Here is a 23,352-nt window from a genome sequence, read left to right as displayed (position 1 = left end):
GGTTATATTGACTGTCCACTAGAGACGCGCTTAGTCCATAGGACCCATTGTGATTATTCAAACAAAAAACGAATTTATCGGATTTTATAGTATACACTTGCAAAATGTTATAACGCTGATAAAATTATGGTACTTATCATAAAAGTTGATTTAACGAAGTGTTATTTTAACACTTTTTAATGATTCCATGAGACTTTTAAATGTGTGATAAATACGTAATGTAACATTTATATGCTAGTGTTCGAATTTTTTTTTTTCTTAAATTTAATTTTTTTATTATGTAACTTTTATTGATACGGAACCATAAAAATGAGTCTGAGCTATAATACCTAACAAACAGTTTGGCAACATTGAGTTAGCGACTATTATTGTTTACCTCTGTGTGCAATAATGATTTGCCAGTAACGTCAGAAATAGATTTATATAAATTATTACGCAGGTATTTATTTGTAAACATCTGTTTAATTCATTTTAATATAGTTATTCTTGAAGAAATGAACGTAAAATTATCTTTTACGAAATGTCTTTAATATTCATTTCAATATTTAAAAAAAAGATGTAGTATTGAATGATATATCTATTCCCCGTACATAGTTATTTTAGGCCTATCACTTGTATAACAAAATTATATTTTTAAATCATTTTAAATAATAATTCGATGTCTTGTTTTTATAGATTACCTCTTTCGTATATGTAATGGGTAGCTCAGTAAGTACAGGTCGTGACAATGACGAGTTAATTGATAATTTAATTCATGCAGAATACATACAAAGTTCAAATGTTGAAAAAGTATTTCGTGCGGTTGACAGAGCCGATTATTATCTAGCAAATGATCGATGTGGTGCATACAGAGATGTTGCATGGAAATCGGGCAATTTACATTTATCGGCACCATGCGTTTATAGTAAAGTAATGGAAGGATTAGAATTACGTGAAGGTTTAAGCTTTTTAAATATTGGTTCGGGTACAGGTTACTTAAGTACAATGGTTGGACTGATTTTGGGTACATATGGTATTAATCATGGTATTGAAATTCATAAAGATGTGATTGATTATGCATATGAGAAATTAGATTATTTTAAATCACACTCACCTGCATTGGATGAAAATGATTTTACCGAACCAAAATTTATACATGGTTTGTATTTTATTCCATATTCCATAATGTACTTTATATTAATGATTAATTTCCTTATCATTTTCAAGAAAAAGTAGGAGTAGTACTTTATTTACAACCCTCATTTCCTTTTGGTTTACTTTTTTAATAAATTACCTTTCGCACAGCCATAAAGTCAGCGTTCATATTTCTAAATTATTTGCAGCAGGATTTGGGTAGGCATAGTCGGAATAATGCGTACAGTGGCGTAACTAGGAGGATAATGGCCCCGGTGCACAGAGAAAAAGCGGGCCCACCCTGCCTTTCCACGGTAAAAAAAACGATGCACATGAAAATATAAAATATTTATTATACAGATACAGATTTGCTACAAAATTCACAGTCAAACTCAAATTGTATTTTTGTCTATAACTTGTTTTCCATCGCAATTAAAAACAAAATCAGTTCATTATCAGATATTATAGTTTTTATAATAAATATAACAATCATTTAGCCAATATAGATATTTTCCATGCTTCGCTGACTCAATTGAAAAATTTCATTCAGAATGCCCTATCATAATTCAATTCGGCTGAAATGTTACCTAAATTTTAGATTTTTTTTGTTTTCATTATCTTGTATGAATTTTTTTTAATCTCTTTTAATATTAAATTTTCAAATTATCTAATTTATAACTTTTTTTAATTATGTTTAATTTTAACTATAAACTTGTTTTAAATTCTTTTAATATAAAACAAATTATTTCTCATTGTAATTGGACTGCCAAGTCCGTTTGAATAAAATAATAAATAAATAAATAATTTGACAATCCAAACTTGATTAGAAAAACATCATTTAAGTTGAGAATTATTATAGATATACCGTTGTTCTACAACCTAACTTCGGGATCTGATTTCTCCTTTTCTTCTCAATGCTAAGGGGGCCCTGGTGCACTTTATCAGCCCTATAATAGCTACGCCACTGCTGCGTACGTTTGCTATCGAGAAAGTCACGCTTTTTGTTTATTAAGCTCTCTGTGGAATTTATAATTATTTGTAAAAAAAAAAAAATATTGTTGTAAATTTAATCAGTACTTAATGCAAGAGTCACTGTATCAAGTAATCACTTCTTTATAATAGGAAATGGAGTATGTTTTGCGAATGATAGTGGTTTATACGATCGTGCATATTGTGGAGCCCGATGTCCAGAATATGCTATTGACTATATCAAGCGTCTCATAAAAGTTGGTGGTATACTTGTGGCTCCAGTAAATGATTTATTGTTACAATATGAACGAACAGGAGATGAAACCTGGGAAGTTAAAACATTGTTATCAGTTTCATTTGCTCCATTAATAATGCCACAATCTGCTGAAGAATATAGTACACATACAATTGATATGAGTAAGTATTGAAAACTAATAATCTAAAAGAAATAGACAAGGAACCCAAAAATGTCTTTTTATAATAACTTATGCGCAGAATACAAACTTTATTTTAATTGAAAAACTACGCCGGGATATCATTCCTCGAATACGATTTTAGTCAATAACTCAAGAACTATTCGTTCAAAATAGCACTAGAAAATAGTTTTTATCCTAATCAGAGACAAAAACTAATTTTTTTTCGGAATTAAATGAAATTTGGTATATATAGAATTTTTTTTATCCCAAAAACACAAAAATGGACCTCTTTTAACGATAGGGTGGAAAATTTTTGAGATATCACTTAAAATCTAGTACGAAAAGCTTTTATTGATTGATTCTGTAGATATCTTAAAAAATACGAAAAATATAACAGTTTAATCTGCTAATGAGCTGGATTTTTATGTTTTTGGCTCCTTATTACTCTTAATACATTTAGAGTATTTCAAACGATTTCTGAATACATTGGTTCGGGATCTCCTTTTGTATACAATTTTTGTCGATTACTCAAAACCTTCGCGTCCAGTTGTCAACGACACCCGTTGTTTTACTACGAGGCCTACTATAATTGGCAAATTATTTGGCAATTAATTAAATTATTAAAGACTCTTACTTTTTGAAGAGGATAATTATTACCCCGATTATCCATCTTTGTATTAAATTCATATTTAATTTACAGTTACGTCCGAGCCAATAAATCTACAAGCTGCATGCAGAGCAGTAATTCGAACAATTTTACGTAAGAATATTGAATTAGAAAATCCAGAAATAAAAACTAGAACACGCAAACCAATCAAACGGCCACGTGAAAAACGTGAACAATTAGATTTATTGCCGATGTTTGATTTACATGAGGATTTATTTAATCCAATACGGTCCAAACGCCGTCGATCATTCTTAAATCGTATATACAATCTTGTCGAAAGTGCAAGTAATGATGATACAACCACTAACGAAGAAGAAGACGACGATAGCGATTCTGACGGACATGAAGAATCGAACAACAATGAAACAGTAGAAGAAAATAATACAACTACTGAAAATCAAAATAGTAATTTAGATAATGGTCATTGTAACATAGATGATAACGAACATTCTAGTGATACCGATAATAATGATGCTGGACATTCATCGTCCTCGTCTTCATCTTCCTCATCATCAAATTTCGAATCGGAAAATACATCCGATTCGGATTCAGATGAATCCGACAAGGAATTATCAAGTAGATTAATTCGTATAAATAAAATTAAACACGCATTAGATACATTAGTGTTTGATTCAGATACAGATGCGATTGGTGATTCGAAGGATGCGGTTGAAGAGGAATCAAGGCCTCCATATGTCAGTCCTTATACAGTTCATATGCGGACAAAAATACAAGCGTTACCATTACCACCTGCCTTGAAAATATATGTGAATTACTACAGAAGTTTCGAATAAATTATTTATTGAGTACCAAAATTGATAATGTTTTTATAGAGTTATGGATTTCTTTTTTGATTATAGGTCGGGGTCAGATTTAGAAGGTGACTGTCATTCCAGAACGGCTGGGTATTTAAGAGGCTGTTGTTTTAAGGTTGTGCTTAGGAACTTTTTTCTCTTTCATAGCCGGAAACTACTCTCTTTCAGCGGGGCTAAAATTTTTTAGTCCGCAGCAAGTTTGAGGTATGATATTCAAATTAGAAGATATTTGAATAAAAAGTGCTAAAATAACTTTGTAGGACTGTCAAGAAAGCGCAGTGTTTTCAATGTCCCATTGTCCAACACCTTGGAAATTTTTATTTCGAGTTGGGAAATCTTATTATTTCGAGTTGGGCAAAAGGATTTTTGCATTTTTTATTCATCTTAATTGATTATCGTTCTCAATGAATATTCATCAATTTTAAGCTTGCTGTGCAATTAACAATTTTCCAGGTCATCTGAAAGAGGAGTATCAGTCAATAAAAATTTACACACGACCTAGCCTCTCAAATTATCAGCCGTTCTACAATAGATGTCAAATATTACACCTGACCGAACCTGTTGGATTTTAATATATTAATTAATCAAATTTATTAAAATTTCAAATAAAATAAATATAATTATAATACTTCAGTCGAGGTGATGTCAATCATTTGTATATGAGGGTCCAAATTTTCAATTCCAGGTAATTTGTTAATTGAATACTGAACATTGAATATTTCGAAAAATTATGAAAAAGATATACCATTTGGTTTTTTATCTTGAGATATCGAAAATTTCTAACCGAAACCCCTTAATTTTGATTGCAGATTCGAATTTTCGATCGATTAGAACTGGAGAATTTATCCAGTTTGACAAGAATATTAAAAGATTATTGTATACCAAAATTTAGCTTTCCTGTAATTTTTTTTAGGCTTTTATAATACCCATTATATTTTCTGGATTATAGTTTATTTATTGTTCTGAAAATTCTTAATCTTTTTTTTTTGTAGTGTTCGATTTAATCTCTTGTACTATTTAATGCAACAATACACAAAATAATCTGTAAAATTATTAAGCCACGGACTCACGCTTAAATCTGCGTTTACCTTACCCTTGACAATTTGTATGTGTTCTGCAACATATTAAAACTTGCAATTTTCTGATAGTCGGACATAGAGCACCCTATTTTCCCATTTCTTATTCGATAATCGTCTTATAGCCTATTCCGACTTTACGATTAAAAGGATATGCAATTTTACAATTATTCACGAGTAAAAGCATTTCTTTCCTATCGAACAATTGGTAAACAGGTAGATAGCTGTGAACTGTATAACACCTCAAAATTAATAATTATTGATATCAAATCGTCTAAATTGTATGCATAGAATTAAGCTTTAAATTTACCATATATCAATAATAATCAATAAATTTTATCAAATAAATTACTCATAGCGATTTTTCAAGTCGTTTTACTCTTTTTCAAATTGTTAAAGAAATGGCGTTATTTATATTATATTAGATATATAAGTTTATAAAATATTATTACTCAAACAATCTTATAATATGTATGATTGTACATTTTGAATATTTTTTTAAAATAAAAATTTTCTATTAATATGAATTATTGTATTTATTACTAAATTTTCTTTATCCCCGACTTCGTCACATTGTTATAGATAGTCACATATTTTGCGGATTGGGCACTCACGAACAATATATGCGGATTGGGCACTTCAGAACAAAATTATCAATTAATTAATTATTTTGTAAAGGTAAGTGTTAAGTTAATTATGTGATTATAAATATTCCGGCTGGTTGTTTGTGTATAGCACTTGCCTCTGAAACCAAGATACGGTGGTTCGTATCCTGATGTGTTTAACATTTTTACTTTTAAATTAAATAAATTTTTCCTGATGTTAAAATTTTTCCACTATTTTATATTATAAATTATCTATATAACCCGCCCTCCTGCTATAAAAAACTTTAGTTACCTACCTATACATATGTCATAAATCTCTATTCTGACAGGGGGTGGGAATTTAAATAATCATATATCTCATTCTTTAAAATCATGCTCTCTTGTTACAAAATATTAAAAATATGTACAAAATGGCTTGGTTATGCTAAAATATGAAACTCTTTTAATAGGAGAACATGTCATATAGTTTATCTCACTCATATTCTCCTATTACAAAATATTAAAATTTGTATATATAAAATTATCGCTCGTTAGGACTAAAATATGAAATTTTGTAACAGGAGAACATATTATATATTTTATCCCACTTTTTTATAACATATTCGCCTATTAACAAAAATATTAACAAAATACTTGCTTGCGTTTTTGTTGTACATGAATGAAATTTTATTAGATTTTGTAACAGGAGAACATGTTATTAAGAAAATAAAAATAATAATTATGTTAATCTCACTTTCCTACTTATGTCATAAATCACTCTTATGTCATGGGGTGGGAATTAAAATATCATAAAATATACCCCGTTCTTTTACTTATTTGTCATTTTTGATTCTCAAAACAATTATCTAAAAAAAAGACATTATCTCGACATAATAAATGATGCTATTAAAAATGAATCGGAATAATGCTAGATACGAACCGAAGTACTCTGAACCGGAGGCGACTGAGCTACCCAGTACTCCACCTTTGACATATTATACTTATCAATAATGTAATATACATCTTTTACTCACCTTTTTTACTTGTTTTCTTAAACTTATTATTTATTTTTCCTTTACTGACCTTTTTTAACCTATACCAAAATTTTGTTCGTATCATCAATGTTTTTAAGCGTTACAAACTTGGGACTAAACTTAGTATAACTTGATATATTTCTTATATACATGGTATAATGATGCGAGCACTGATATTCAACAATTAACTCAGTCAATTATTTGTTTTCACTTGTTTAATAATTACACAAAAAATCTTCAGATCAGACCTTTTTTAAAAAATTATTTTATGCGTTTGAGTTAGAATTATTAATGTCCGATCAAATGTTTCGCTGTTAACCTTTCACTCGAATACGGCTTATGGATTGGTTATTTTATTACCATAGAAATATCCTCTATAATTTATGGGCATATTTACAAAAGTGTGTTATTATAATCGCTGCAAGTCAACGTAATTTGCTCAGCCAATAATTTATGTTCATGTAAAGTATATATGTACAAGCTTTAATTAAACTTACAATGTTTGTTCAATACATATTTTTCGTACTCTAGTTGGTATCTTATGCCTCATACTCACCTACTAATGAACAGAGTTAGAAACCCATACTCTTTTTCTTTTAATCGGGCCACGATGTAGGGAATAATCCTTGATTTAAACTTAATAATTACTCTTATCCCCGAAGTGCACATCGTACACATGGCGCCATCTAAAGTTCATAGCAAATTATATCAGAGATCAAGAGCTCATTAATTTTTTTGGAGTAGAAAATTATCAAGAGCACAACTACTATTCCATCCTAATGGTTGATGTGATCGATGATCTAATGATTTTTTAAATATAAACTTGGTCGAGCCGGATTCGGTTTTTATCTATTTAAAAAATGTAGTAAAAATAAACAAAGCTACAAATAGAATCTTGTAGAAAATTAAAAAGTGAGACATGAAGTTGTTATTTGTGGCCTTGCCAAATGACTGGAAGTTCAATCAGGTAGAAAATAAAATTCTAAGACGAAAAGTGGTCTTCCATTTTTTTTGATCCGATGCACGGAGAGTTAATGAAACTATTAATGAAAGCTATTAATGAAAGTAGAGAAAAAATTAGAAGCATTGTAACTAAAAATTAAATGCTCTCGACAATGCTCAAACGGCATACTTATTAATATTTTTTTTTTTTAATAACAATAATTATTTTATGATTAATTTTTAATCTATCAAAAATCAGTAGTCAGTCAGGATCGAGTGGATTTAATTTTGTTACAGTGCTTCTGATTGGCTGCCTATGTTAATAACAACCTACCCGTGCATCGGAGCAAAAAATTGAAAGGACTTTTCGTCTTTGAACCTGTATAAAAACCTTGGGAAAAATTCCGGAAAGCCTGTGAGAATGGAAGCGTAGTTGCGGCCTTGGCAATTTTCTATTGCAAACAAGTTCACGGGTTTTTGATTTAATACGCCAGCACTTGCGGGAATTATTTCGTCATTGTAAACGTGTGTATTGATATGGTAGGTACATACTCTATACCTTGAGTTGCTACCTAGGGCTACAGAATTCTAGCTAGAGCTTGCATTTTTCGGTCTAGATACCGGGTCATACAATAGGATATTTAAATAAAGAGGTGTATTATCATATTTTAGTTTCTAAATGTTATAATTTCTGAGAAATACATATATAATAACTAAAAACCATTACATAACATTCAAGTGAAGAAATTTACTGGAAAAATAAAAACACCACAACATTCTGCCAAGACAGATTTGTACAAAATAAGAAATAAAAAGGTCAATTGTAAGCATACTTATAATTATATATTAAAGAAGGGGCGGAGGAAATGTGAATAACACGTTTGCTTATGAAGTTAACAAAAAAAAATCTATGTTTTTACACAAAAACTTCACATTATATTATATTTTGTGGATTAAATAAATCTATTTACACTTAATTACAAATTTTCCTTAATTCTTTAATTTTGTGTCGGGAGCAATTGAAATAACATTTATTATAAATAAAATTCTTAAAAATTTATTGATAAAATATAAAAATATCTTTTTAGTTGAACATAGGGAAAAATTTTCATATTTGATTTTAATCCGAGGGTATAAATAATAAGAATGGAAGATTATCGTCAGTAATTTAAAGTAAAAGTTCTATTGTAATTACTAGGTTTCCTCAGAACTTTTCCATGAAGTAAAACCTTCTCTGCAATAAATTATCTTAGAATTCGCTTATACTGTTGCTTTTCCTAATTACTTCCGTTTTTACCAGTCATGTGGGTTTAATAGAAAATTTTACGAAAATCTTCGTAGATAATCATCACAGAATCCTCATAACTCGATTCTCGTTGTTGTTTTTAAGAAAATTTAACCATTCAATATAATTGGCGGATTTTTTTTTACATCTGAACACTCCGAACATACAATATTGATATTTTTACGTTTATTTTTCTGTAGTATCAAGTAAACAATTACTGAACATCATTCGCGATGGTACGCGAATAAATTTTAATTGTTCTACAAACTTTACCCGAATTAATTAAATTTTTCAAACATATTTTCAAATGTTTTTCTTACTCCCACTCCACGTATTTTAAATTTGTAATCAAGTTTGTTTATATAAAAAAATTATTATTTTTTTAATTTTTTTTTTTTTTTTTTGAACAAATCTACAAAACTTTGTTTAAATTCTTAAGGTGATGAAATGGATAATTTTATCCATTAATATTACAAATATAAATCAAATACAAATTGCAAAGTGTTTCTTTTTAAATTATAATTTTGTTTTAATTAATAAATAATTCAAATGATCTTTAAATTTCCGTCAAATTATTAAAAATATTATATCTTTTATTTTTCCTTTCATTTTATGATGAAAAATAAACCGTCATAACAAGAATTAATAAATATTAAGTTATAAATTTTTATCTTGCACTATTCGTTAGAAAAAAATTCAATGTTATATTTTTCTAGCAGGAATGTTTTTTGTGTGAAAATTTGTATTCAGAAAATTTATTTATATTATTTACTTTTTCACATTAAAAAATTTTCTTTCAATTCAAAAATCATCTGAATTACATTTTTAGAGGTCGTTTTTTTTCTCTATATCTAAAGTAAAAGTGAAAATTATTCAAAGAACATATTCTACACTAAATATCAAGAATTTAGTATCGGCGGCGTGATCTTTGACGGTCTCTTCTGTCCCTGCTATGATAGTCACGCGAATCACGTGCTGAATAACGATCTGATTTGCCACTGGATCGATGATGACTAGATCTGTAATATTATTTAGTTTTATTATACTTCGATTTAGAATACAAAAATTTAGATAGAAATTTTTTATATTGTCTCCAAGGATTTTTAATTTAGCTACTATACTTTAAAGGATCAGAGCATTGAACTTAATATTTTTGATTCAGAAAGTAATTCTCTTGATTGAATTCATTAAAATATAGCTTCCTATTTTCCTTAAGAAAAATCAAATGAATGGATTCTTAACAAAACTATTTGTATGAAGCATTTATTGAAAATAATTAAGCCTCGCAGCAAACAAATATACTCAAATCTCCAATATTCCATGAATTAAACATTTTCAATAGCCTACTGTATTTGTGGTTTATTTCAGCGGGATTAGGAATTTCTATCTCGCACGATTTGCTTGGCAATAAAAAAAGATCATAATGTGGCATGGACAGCTTTTTCTTAAGAATAATCAAATAATTTTAAGCAAAATTTAATGACATTAATCATAAAAAGTTAATTATCTCGTTTATAAAATGATTGTCACTCGTTAGCTTCTTGTTTACAAAATAGCTGGTAATAGTACTCCACCATCTTAAGAAAAAAACTTCTGTATTTATTCATAAATATGAGTGCTTTCGTATAAAGCTTTCAAGGAGTGATAATTCTGGGTATACAGATAGGTTGCACTCTACTTGGCTATATTGAAGCGTTCCCTTGATTTAAGAGGAGAGTCTACTACTTTGCACGAACAGAATAAAAATCAATGGTTGTAATTTTCGATTTTTAATACAAATTTGAAATCGAGCAACTAGTACGGCCGAAATGGCATACAAAACGCGGAATCGTGACGGCGTATGATGGACCAGTTTTAGTTGATCCATGTACAAAAAGAATAAGAAAAACTGAGAGTCTGTTGAAAATCAACTATCGGAGATTTGAATACCAAATAAGTAGAATGGCTCACTGTAGTCTATCCAACCTGAAAGCATCTGCTTCTGAATCAGAAATACTGAGTTCAATATTATTGTTATAGAAGAAATTAGGTTAACAAAAATAAAACATACTTTTCAAAAATTAATAAATTATAGATAAAATTATCAATATTGATAACGATTAATATTGTTTAAATTAATTAATTATGAAAACGTAATTAAACGATGACACATTTTATAAATATGATAAACAATTCAATTCTATGAAATTTTATATCTTGCATATTTCTAATTAGAATGAACAAAAATATATTTGTTTGCAAGCTCATTTTTAAATCAACCTGAAAAAAGATTTTAATCGAACTTGGTTTTTCAATTATTTGAAATTATAACATGCATTATAAAATAATCTCTTTTCCCTCTAAAATTAAGATAAGAAAGATTGACCGTTCTTATGACAAAATTTAAAATTCTGATAGTTGGAAATGAAATTTAATCGGAAATTATAGGGTACGTTTATTCGTAATTGTTTGAGTATCTTGTATATACTAAAATAGGGTTTTTATATACTTAACTTGAAACTTCTTATAGGCAAAATTCATGGTTTTATTCTCATTTTTAGCTCTAATTACTCATGAAAATTTCAGAATATCTCTTTGTAAGAATTTTTTATTCACGGGCAGACAGGCGGATACAAGAAAGTAGGATATATTTATAAACACCTTTATAAAAATTCTCGAAAAACCGTAGCCAAACAAAATTTCAAATTGGTTAATGAAGAATGAGCTTATATTGGTAAAAACAAATTATTTTAACATAATTTATTAATTATTCAGTTGAATCTAAAATAGTGTTTACGGTTTTAATTGCTTATAGTTCTATCAAGAAAGGTCGTACATGCATTTTAATGGGACAATTATAGATTATAATACATAGGATATAGTTTTAGTGTTTGATTCTAATTTTTAGATTTCCACCGACTTTTGGGACTCACTTACGTATTCTACAAACATAGAGCACACAAATATTAGAATTGGAAAATGATAACATTGAAAATGATTCGGTAGAACCATTCAGAATACTCTTCAGAAATCTACTTTTCACTTTTTAAACAAAAAATTATCTAAGAAGTAGCAAGGGGATATTTTGAACAAGAGTATAAATTTAATTAAATTTGAATTAGTTATTTATAAAAAATTGTTGGTACACCCTGTATAAATTCATATATTTCACAATACGATTGTCCGATTTTTAGTTTTAAACTTTTTTATTTTTTAATACGATTGTCTGATTTTTAGTTTTAAACTTTTTTTATTTGTCAATATACAATTACTCAAGTACCCTATTGTGAATTAACTCTTAAAATTTCATTCAGAATATTTAACTTTTGCATTCTCGGTCGATTGTATATAAAAAAACTATAACCTAGATAGAAAAAAATATACCAAAAACCCCCACATTGGAAAAATGAATATTCAACATGTTCAGCGTGTGTCTAATAATTTTCCAACAGACCAAATATTTTTAAAATTTGAGCCCGAACATTTAGAAGAATTTAAATTTGTGTTAGTTTGAAAAAAAAATTTCAACAACTTTCATATATTAGTGCGAAATGAAACAGCAATTAAAAGTGTTTTAAAAGCTAAATTGAGCTTTGTTAGCACAACATAAAAAATGCCAAAATATATTACACGGCCTGTTGAAAAATTTTGATGACACAACAAAATAAATCTGGTTAATATTTTTGGCCTCAATATGGATCAACCTACCAAATTTGATAAAATTTTTTGATTGGAACCAGAACAAACTATCAAAAAGAAAAAGAAAATTTTCTAACTCCAATCAACAACGAAATTCAACCACACCGAAATTAACGTTTCCTGCCGTTTTATATAACAACATACGGTAGTTCCAAAAACATCAGTTTTTTTTAAACAACCATAGACCATTTTGTCCACATCGCATCTCAAAACAACATACACGTCTCAAATAACGAATTTTCAATTGATTTTGTTGACTTGCCCCAAAATTGCCGAATGATTCGTGTAGTAAGCCAGCCAACAAATAAATCATGAATGTGATTTTTATATAAAATATGAAAATTTAGGGGAGAAGACAACATTTTTCAGATGAAAAACAACAACAAATCGAGGAACATAAATTCAAAAGATTCGTGGTGAATACTATATCCTTTCATTTTGTTATTTTACAAAAAGAGGTCAGTGTAGTAGTTTTATAGTTGTGATCTCACGTTGTACAAATCAAAGTACAACAACAAAACCTATAGGCCAGAGTTCCACATCAATAAATAAACCACCCCATTTTAGATACAATGGAACCATAACCATAAACTGAAAACAGTTAATGTAACAATTAATTGTTCCATTCGTCAACATATTCATTCGTTTTATTAACACATTAATCACGCAGCGCTTTTGATATTATGTTCACAACTAATTTTCGCTTGACGTTGTGTTCTCAACAATAATTTTTTGCTCTCTTTCCTTCTAGGAAAAATTGACAATAGCAAAAACTGTTGTCAATTTTTCGATTTGAGCACATACAACTTATAAACTAAACATGATGTTAAAATGTCACAGAACAAATGAAAAAAGTAATTAAACTTTTACTTACCTAGAAGTATAACGGTTATCGTATTTCTCTGGACAATCACGATAAAAATGACCAGCATTACCACAGTGATAACACCGCATGCTTGGACTGAAACATCGTCGACCATGTCCTCGAGTACGGGGTCTTGCCATGCTCACGCGAATTCGACTCCCATATACTGTCCTAAAAGTCATACGTTCTCGTCGCAATAACCATTTCAAATAATTCAAACTCAAGATATTTTGAGTGTATTTAGATAAACCCAAACAACAAACAAGTTACCCACTTTAGACCATTTTGTTAATTTTTTTGTTATTTTGAGCGATCGTAAAATTTTTAATTTTTTTATTGTGTGAACGAGTCATTCAAAATGCCAAACTGCGATTCAAAATTTATTATTTTTTAATAAAATAAAAAAGAAGGTATGTAAAAAGGGATTATGTTTTTGAAAAATATACATTACGATATTTTTTTATACAGTTTTCAAAGGGATACAAAATGGAAAATGCACTTTAGTCAATTTTTATCAAAATTTGAGAAAATATTAGGTCGTAAAAAGCGTGGTGTATTATTTATTATCATAAAACTAAACGCTCTCTTCTTTGCTTGCGAACTATTAGAGGGAAACATCGCAAGTATTTTATTGACCATGAAAACATTTTTCGTTATCGCAGTTTTAACAAATATTATTAATAATTTCTCTTTACCACAAAAATAATCCATGTATTAATTGAATGAAAAAAATTTGATTCCAAATTTAAAATATTCAGAAGATTAAGAATGAAATCAGACATTAGGTTCAACGTTTTGGAATACTGCACTATTGAAGTCCGCATAAATTAGCAAACATATTGAATTCTTTATCAAAAAAATTAAATATTTTTACCAAATTTTGTAAAAAATTGACCAAAAACTATGTAAAAAATTGAAATTCTTTGTTTAAAAAATATTTTTCTAGATTTAGATAATTTGTTTATGTTTTTTAAAAATAAAATTATTAAATTTCAAGGACATGTAACAAATTCATTTATAATTTTATTAAACGAATGACTGAATTATCCATTCATTACTAAATTGAATCAAAATTTCGTATATTATTTATTAGACATATTCACACATCACAAGGTTCTGTTATTTTATAAAATTTAACTTTTAGTTAAGAATTTTATAACAGTTTTAAATGAAATACATTTAGTTTTAATAAAGAAGTTGCATGTTTTTAATTGATTTTTCATGTAATTTTAGAATGGGATAATGACTGATATAGCATTTGTCACATTATCAATAAAAATAAGTAGACTTGATACCCTAACAAAATTTGAAAGTTAAATTAAAATTGAATTAAAAACGATGGAGTTATAATAAGCATTCAAATATTGTTGCCCGGGGGTCTCTTGTAAAACAAATTTTTATTTGTAACCTCTTTGTCGATATCGCGATCATGACGACACTATTATTTGTTTAATTAGAAGTTTTAAACGCAGTGACGTCATATATCACTTAAGTAACGCCACCGCAAGGAGAAAAATTAAATTATTGTGAATTTTATCTATAATGATGATGAATTAAATTACAAAAATTCCTCTTTTTAGACTTCTTTATCTCGAAAACCAAAAATTTTGAAAAATGGTATTCTTAATTTCCGCTTTATTCAAGCGTGTTTGACAATATTCTGTTGTCAAATCGTCGCGCCACGGATATCGTAATCGCCCCTAATATTGATTTATCTATCAAATTTTTATAAATACTATCCCCACCTTGCAGGATTAACGCTTTTAAGAACTTTTTTACGGTAGTTACTAATTTCCCAAAAACATTTACTGGGAATTTAGGAAGATTTTAAATACCTACTGCAATGTATGAATATGAAATAAATTATTATAATTAATTATTCTATAAAAAAAAAATTCAAAAATTTAAATACAAAGTATTTTACTTTTTTATATCAACATTACTGTTCAAGGTTTCATGAAAGCAAATAAATAATGTAATTGAAGTCCTTAGATATAATTATACCATAATTATATACAATGAAGCTAGATAAAAACATGTCTTATCGATCAAACATTATTTTAGTTTTATAAGAGTCGGATTGAAAGTTTTTTTATTTAGTTACACATTTAATAATTGGAGGGGTAATAGTCAGTGATGGATTTAGGCTTAGGCCCGTGAGGCCCGGGCCTAGGGTGACGGCGTCCATGAGAAAACCATAAAAGTATTAAATTTGCATTAAGTATGCAGAATAAGAGGACGAATAACTCAATATCACTTCGATGATTCTTTTTCTTAGTGACAAATTAGTTGTGTACTTCAGATTCACTAAAAATTACAAAATAAAAAAAATTTTTAACAAAAAGAAAACCGACTTCAAAAGAAAATATTTTCCAAAATAAATTAAAATGCACTAAAAAGTAAAAAAATAACGATAATATAATGTAGTTACAATTATTGTTATTTTTGGAGTCGGTGTCAGCCAAGGAAACAACTCTGGCAGAACAGTTTTCTACATTAGCTGGGCTGACACCGACTCCAGAAATAACAATAATTTTAACTACATTATATTATCGTTATTTTTTTACTTTTTAGTGCATTTTAATTTATTTTGGAAAATATTTTCTTTTGAAGTCGGTTTTTTTTTTGTTAAAAGTTTTTTTTTTCAACTCAAAGATTCCTTGGCAAATATGGAAGATGTACGCTCTGCACAAAAAATATGCAATGTATTGCATTCACGGAATCTTCGAGATATTTATCCGAATGTGGACATTGCTCTCCGTATTTTTTTGAGTATTCTGTCTACAAATTGTTCAGGAGAAAGATCTTTTTCTACTCTTAAAAGGGTTAAACTTAAAAGGCCAAGATAGACTTAATGCACTTGCATTACTGTCTATTGAAGCCCAACTAGTCCAAGAAATTAATTACGACGACATAATTGACGTTTTTGCACGGACCAAAGCCAGGAAAAAGAAATTTTCAAATTGATTAATATTAAAAGAAATATGAATTATTTATCTGTCTAGAGTTTATATATATATATTCATCTGTCTTGTTTATCAGTAATATTTAAAAAATTATATTTCAATAAATTAAGTTACTTTAAAATAAAAAACTGGATCAAAATTAATGAAATTCATTCTATCAAAAAGGACGGCGCATCGAACGGGGCCTAGGGCGGCAGCAAGCCTAAATCCGTCACTGGTAATAGTTATTCCTTCTTAAAATTGAATTAAGAATTAAGTAAAAAAAATACATATACTTACAATCCGTCACATCCATTTAAAGCTTCTTTGGCATCACGTTTACGTTTAAAAACAGCAAATCCAAAGCAGGGTGGACTATTAGCCATCCAAAATTCTTTTAATGGTCCAAATTTTTTAAAAATATCAACTAGTTCAGCTTTCGATACACCCTCTCCAATATCCCCAATATGTAGCCGATATCCTTCACTATTCGAAGGACTTCGTGAGCGAGATCTTGAACGACTTGTAGCCGTATCACTGCTCAAACTACTACTTAAACGACTTCGACTACGACTCTTACTTTTATCACTCTTAACAGGGCTGGGGCTTCGGCTACGATTTTCCTTTTTTCTTTCTGGTCTCATTTTTGCTGTAAAAAAACACAATTATTCTAATCTCGAACATATAATTATAAATTAAAACTTATTACCTATTAATTAAACACTATTAGACACTGATTATATTTCCTTTGCTATGCCCTTAATTATTTATGACGAAACAAATTAAGTGAACAAAACTAGCGTCAACAACTCTTAGGTCACGTGTATCAAAGGGCGTTTTCAATAATAAAAATATTCACTATGGCTACAAAAAAACAATCAGATAGGAGATTTATTGTCACAAATATGTTTAAATGAATGAAATTCACATAAATTTTATCATATTGTAAACAAATCGATCAAAATGACTATGCGATGTAAAAGGTACCACCTATTGAATGGTAGAGGCAGGAAAGGAATAATATCGACTAGCCAATAAAATGATCATGGCTTCCGTCAAATTTCAATAATCATTTCAAAAATTATCCTCATTCCATTAATTTTTTTTTTAATATTTTCAATACGAACAGTTTGATCAAATATTATGCTTAGAATTATTTTAAAAAAACTTACTTTTGTACAATATCAAATTTTTATTTATATTTGTATGTTTTACGTGGCGATAAATTCACTTATGAACAAGACATGAATAAAACACACAAGCATACACTGATAAAACATATGATAAACAGTAACAACGCAACTTGGTATCTACCCATTATAAATAATGCATACTTAATACAATATTTTTACTCATTACAGTTCAACTTCTTTGTTGTAATTACTTCTAAGCTCAATAAATAACACAGGTCTGCAAAAAAAAATTTTTTTTTCAGCTGCATGAGATATTTTTACTATATAATATGTTTTAGAATGCGCTGATTTCAGAAATGATGGCCATTTTTTTTCTATCACGTAAGGTTTTTTGCAAATTCAAACACAAAAAATTGGCAAAAGCACTCGTTAAATAAAAATCATACAGTAGCCTGCAAACATAGTGACATCCCATCTTCCTGGGTATCGTCTCTCGATATCGCAGACATCCTAGTGAAACCGCTTCCCCTGTTTCTCACTGCGAGCTCCCAGGTTTTCTGGAAAAAATTCTATGTAGGAGTGCAAAAAATGGACCTTCAGGCTTATCTTGCAGCCTTGAGCTTCGTATGCTGCTAGTTGAACAATGGTTTTGTAGTCAGGATCCTTAGTATTTCCCAAAAACTTTCACACTACATCCTTGAACGATACCCAAGCTTCTTTTTCCAATAATGCATTTTAGTTTTTACAGAAATTTCAAAAAATATATTGTTAACTTGAGTGTATATTAGTAGGCAAGGTAAAATAAAAAACTTTCATTTACCGAAACTTGAACAGTACACCCTATGATGCAATGCATTAAGAAACAGTACTTATAGTTCTATCAAACCAAAGTGGCACTGCGCAAGAGAGAGTGTAGATATGAGTGCACATATGTATGTGCACATGTCCAAAAGTCTTTATAAAAACCTAAATATGAGTTATTGATTTAAATAGGTTTCACTGTAACGAAATTATCCATAAATTGTTGAATTATATGTAATAAATAATTTAATCGATGTATAATTATTATTTAAATAATATTGAGGACATTTTTGACCCATATTTTACTTTAAAAAAATCAATTTTTATTAATAAATAAATAAAAAATTCTTATTTTTCAATAGACTGAATTCATAAATTCCATAGATAATAGAAATATGAACCATAAAGCAGATTTTATATTTATAACTTTAACAAATGGATTTTCTTGTAATTATTATTAAATAAAATGCTTATAATTAATTAATTAAATGTGTATCTATTAAATGAATGATCTAGTAAATACATTGAGTTTAATAATTTTGTCATGTAATTTACAAAAATATTCTTTTGATTATATAGTACCTTCAAGGACTTAGGTAAATGACAAGTCGCAATTTAATGTCAATATATTTTAAATTGTATAATTAATTTACAGTAATTAAAAATGGGTAATGCGGGAAGTGGTGGAACAGCTCGTGAACGACATAAATCAGATGGAACGGCTCCATCATCACCAAAAGTAGATGGTCAAGCATTTGTATTCGATAAGAAAAATGAAAATAAAATAGTATATCAAGGTTCAACAGAAGAGGAAGAACCGTATTACACGAAAAACCATGGAAGTCAAGAAATAGCATTTGAAGCCCCACGACCACGATCGAATACAGTTTCAGAAGGTACAAAAGTCAATGAAAATGATAAAGCTTTGCCAACAGTGTTTCGTTGGGAAGGCGGTGGCAAACAAGTGTATATTAGTGGTACATTTTCCGAATGGAAAACTTTACCAATGGTAAAAAGCCACCGTGATTTTGTTACAATAATAGATCTTCCAGAAGGTGAACATCAGTATAAATTTTTTGTGGATGGTGAATGGAGACACGATCCTAGTTTAAAAATTGTTGATAATGGTATGGGATCGAAGAATAATTTAGTTAGTGTTAAAAAGTCAGATTTTGAAGTGTTCCAAGCTTTAGCCAAAGATAGTGAAACTCAAGGGAGTGATATACAAAAGGAATATACACAAGAGATTCCAACAAATAAACCGTGGGAAAAAGTATCTGGGCCACCAATATTACCTCCACATTTGTTGCAAGTTATCTTAAATAAGGATACACCACTATCAGTAAGTTTATAAAAATCTCAAGAGCAAAACTTTTGTTTTATCATAATTATTTTGAAATATTTTGAGTAAGATATCAGCTTTGAATTTATACACGGTGTTCTGTTATTGACTGCAGATCGTGGGCCTGCAGAATAAGCTCATAAAGACGATGGAAAAAGTTATTTACCAATTTTGGATCTGATTTTATAGGCCCCCGATCTGCAGTCAATAACAGCACACCTTGTATATAAATAGGCCTTTTTATCATGTCATAAGCACAAGTGCAGCATTTATTTTTTCGTACAGACAGCAATAAGTAGGACTAAGATAGAAGATATTTGTTATTCATTTTATCACATTGGTTATAAATCATTTTAGTACGTAGGCCGCTTATTTCTACAATGTTAATATACATAACCCGCCACCAATCGCTAAAATTAAATTCAAAAAGTTGAGAAATTTTTGCCTCCCAAATTATTAACTTATACCTTGTTATCAAATTTACATAGAAGTAATTACTGTTACTATTATTAGAATCTTGTATTTGAAATTAATTTTTAAATTTCCGAACTGACAAAAAATAAAATAAATAACAATTAACATTTAAAAAAAATTAAGAGCTATCGAAAATCTTGTAAATAAAAAAATTCAAATATTTTTCGTGCGGATATGAATTTTATAAGCTTCAATTAACAGAAATGCTTATTTGATAATTCGGAGAATTATAATACAAAAATTTTTTTCGCTTCTAGCGAGGGGGGATCTAAAAGTGTTTAATTTTTGGTATATTTTATTGGCGAACTATGTTTATTTGATACATCTATGATTTCTTACTCTGAACTCTCAGTATATTGTCAAGAAGTGCTTTAAAAGAATCCTAATAATAATTTATTCCACTTTTAAATCAGAAGCAAGAAATTTAATTTTGTGTGTATTCTTTTTTCAGTGCGAACCAACATTACTTCCAGAGCCGAATCACGTTATGTTAAATCATTTGTATGCCTTGTCAATAAAAGATGGTGTTATGGTTTTAAGTGCTACACATCGGTATCGCAAAAAATATGTTACTACACTACTTTATAAACCGATCTAGAAATATTAATTCTATAAGAAATTATGCTTCAATTTCCTCTACAATTTTTCTCTTCTAATAATATCATTAATTTGATTTTTTTCTGTACAGATTAAACCTGCGAATGAAGTATTTTCATTAAAATCATATTTTTTAATATTAATTAATACATATTATGATGTATGTGATATAGTTTATTATAAATATTAATTATGTATATTAAATTAAAAGGATCATAGATATAAAAAAAAAAAACCATGTAAACTTAAAAAGGAGTCGCCCTGAAATAACTAAAATCTAGTAATTTATTATCAACTTTTGTTGTTGGACACTATTTGGACAGTAGAACAACCTTAAATTTTTACCAGAAAGGAATAAACGTAAAAATAATTCTTATGTTTTACGGATTTAATTATGTCGCGAGTTTCTGAAAAGTAGTTTTCTTACTTACCCATTAACATTAATTGCTGGATTTTCGCTCCGATTAATTTAATTGGTGCAAATAATATTTTGCATGATAACGATTTTACATGGATTTATATACTGAATTGATCCTAAAAGTTGTACTTTTTTTTTGTAGATATTTAGTTAATTAACGCAACAAAGAATTATGTTACGCAATAGAAGTGATTATTCATTAAAATTCTTTTTAAAAAAATGTTTATTGTACTTTAAGATAATTAATTAAACGATTTCTTCATGGAGATTTTGAACTCAAAATTGGATATATATTACATACTAGAAATAAAGTGATCTCGAATTTAGTTTCTTTGGCTTACTCACGAGAGGAACCAGGTTCTATATGTCACTGAGAGATCCTCAAATTACATGTTTGTTTAAAAGTATGTTAATGGGGAATTTTTTGGTTTAGTTAAAAATGATATCTAGGGAATAATGGTCACCTTCTATTTCGCACATTCGCCACTTATTATTTTTAATTAGGGCATGTGAACGGGTAGGCAAATTGAAATTAAATTTGTGAAATAATATTTTCAGCAAAGGTATCTCTTAACAAAGAGATTGAGCACGTGAAGTGTACGCAATGGGATAACGAATGTTTTTTACGGTTCCTTGTTTTCGCAAAATTGAATTCAAATGGTTTAGGATTGACTCTAAATATGGAGGGTTGGACCAGCACATTATAAAATCGACGATATCCACGTTCAAATTAATAAAACAGTAGGTCGTCAGTTTTCAAACGGTATGTATTGTTTCAATACAATATATTTTACATTTAGATTCATGTTGGAATCTTAATTCGAAATTCTCTTCTTCCTCTTTTCTATGTATCGGTTGAGGATCTGTCAGTGGCATATTACATTTCATCAAGTGGAGATATCATGAATATTGTGTTTCAAATATACACGTATCCTGCTACATCAGAATTGTCCATAGTATTTTTGTATTTCAAGAGTGCCTTACTATACTTATTATATGTCATGGCAAACCAGTCCACTAATCCTTACTGTTTTCCATAAAGCCGCAATGATTTAATTTGGTTGAATATAATCTCTATGAGGAATTCTAACGTTTCTGAAATATTAACACTGTCTATCATTAGACACAATTTCAGTTTTTCTTTTTATTCCACAATTATTTCAAATTTTAATCAACGAAACAATTTTTTAGTCAGCTTTAAGGTTAAAATTTTGATAATAGTCCATAATAAAAATAAAAAAAGTTGTTGTTACATTGAATTCTGCGAATTACAAAAATTTTTATGAAGCCTATGTAAATATAATAAATTATAATTGAAATGTTTAAAATTTGTTTTATCCCTTTTATCCCGTAGCCTTAAAAATCAAGAAGGGCCTTTTTTTAGTTACTAAAAATTAGTTAAATGGCAGATTAAAATACATTTATGGAATATTAGTTGATGATCGTGCTCTTGTCCATATGATGCATTACTCACCAGCGCTGGGAAATTATCTCTTTTTACATATTTTTATTATAAAACTAAATTTTTACATTTATTTCAAATTTTTGTGTACCTTAATATGGTTAAAAAATAGTTTCTCTTACCCAAAGACGTCTCGCCTTCGGGTGAAAGGTTGTTCTCAAGGAGCGCCCGGAGGGCCTCTTGATCAAGGTGTTAGGGACCCATTTGCGGTACCCCTCTTTTTATTATTATTATTGTTTTGTTTCTTATTCAAAGTCAAAGTCCGTCATACATGATACTTTTAATAGTTTTTTCTTTCTCCACACATTGTACCACTTAAAACATGAGGATGAGACTGTATACTTACATAGAAAACGTACATTTCGTGTTTTCATTTCTACAATAGAAATAAAAAATATACACAGAAGTCGGTATCCTATTACTTTTCTTTTACTTTATATTTTATGACATTCTAAGTTATCCGAAACCAGATTTTTAGGACAACCTAATAGGTATTGCACATTGAATTTGGCATTTATTTAATTCTGAGAACAAAATTAATTTACGCGTCTTATTAAGTATCCAGGAATTTAAGATTGCTAGATTTAGAATTTGATTTAACGCCGACTAGAGACTTAATTGCCTGTTTTAATCGTCTCTTCTCATTTGTTCTGTTTGACATGACTATGAAATCTAGTATATATCTTTGCCGCTAAAACATGATGCCAAGATTATATTTAACAGTGCACCAGCTTTA

At 28.7% G+C, this 23,352-nt stretch overlaps 3 protein-coding genes across 6 annotated transcripts; 2 read left to right on the top strand and 1 right to left on the bottom strand.

Annotated features, from left to right (window-relative positions):
• The first annotated feature begins 370 nt into the window (after positions 1-370).
• Positions 371-5,459, top strand: LOC123295624 (protein-L-isoaspartate O-methyltransferase domain-containing protein 1-like). Its single transcript, XM_044877037.1, has 4 exons — positions 371-439; positions 676-1,138; positions 2,236-2,499; positions 3,199-5,459. Exons 2-4 carry the CDS (start codon positions 697-699, stop codon positions 3,957-3,959), a joined length of 1,467 nt encoding a protein of 488 aa, XP_044732972.1. The 5' UTR covers positions 371-439; positions 676-696; the 3' UTR covers positions 3,960-5,459.
• A 4,246-nt stretch (positions 5,460-9,705) lies between these two features.
• On the bottom strand, positions 9,706-17,666 carry LOC123294548 (serine/arginine-rich splicing factor 7-like). Of its 4 annotated transcripts, none has more exons than XM_044875614.1 (5): positions 17,562-17,666; positions 17,099-17,253; positions 16,690-17,038; positions 13,454-13,615; positions 9,706-9,920 (listed from the first exon to the last, which is right to left on the bottom strand). In XM_044875614.1, the coding sequence occupies exons 3-5, from the start codon at positions 17,031-17,033 to the stop codon at positions 9,809-9,811; spliced, it is 618 nt and encodes a 205-aa protein (XP_044731549.1). In that variant the 5' UTR covers positions 17,034-17,038; positions 17,099-17,253; positions 17,562-17,666; the 3' UTR covers positions 9,706-9,808. The 4 variants fall into 4 exon arrangements, 3 of the variants coding, with proteins under 3 accessions (XP_044731549.1, XP_044731550.1, XP_044731548.1); XR_006535107.1 differs by lacking the exon at positions 17,562-17,666 and adding an exon at positions 12,589-13,170 and having other exon boundaries at positions 9,789-9,920; positions 17,099-17,375; XM_044875615.1 differs by lacking the exon at positions 17,099-17,253.
• A 1,099-nt stretch (positions 17,667-18,765) lies between these two features.
• Positions 18,766-20,841, top strand: LOC123294457 (5'-AMP-activated protein kinase subunit beta-1). Its single transcript, XM_044875489.1, has 3 exons — positions 18,766-18,919; positions 18,979-19,665; positions 20,591-20,841. Exons 2-3 carry the CDS (start codon positions 18,988-18,990, stop codon positions 20,735-20,737), a joined length of 825 nt encoding a protein of 274 aa, XP_044731424.1. The 5' UTR covers positions 18,766-18,919; positions 18,979-18,987; the 3' UTR covers positions 20,738-20,841.
• Positions 20,842-23,352: the final 2,511 nt, after the last annotated feature.

This window comes from Chrysoperla carnea, chromosome 3 (genome assembly GCF_905475395.1).
Source record: "Chrysoperla carnea chromosome 3, inChrCarn1.1, whole genome shotgun sequence".
Taxonomy (NCBI): Eukaryota; Metazoa; Arthropoda; class Insecta; order Neuroptera; family Chrysopidae; genus Chrysoperla; species Chrysoperla carnea.
The sequence above is the reverse complement of the archived record's forward strand: the minus strand, read 5'-3'. Positions and strand labels throughout refer to the sequence as shown.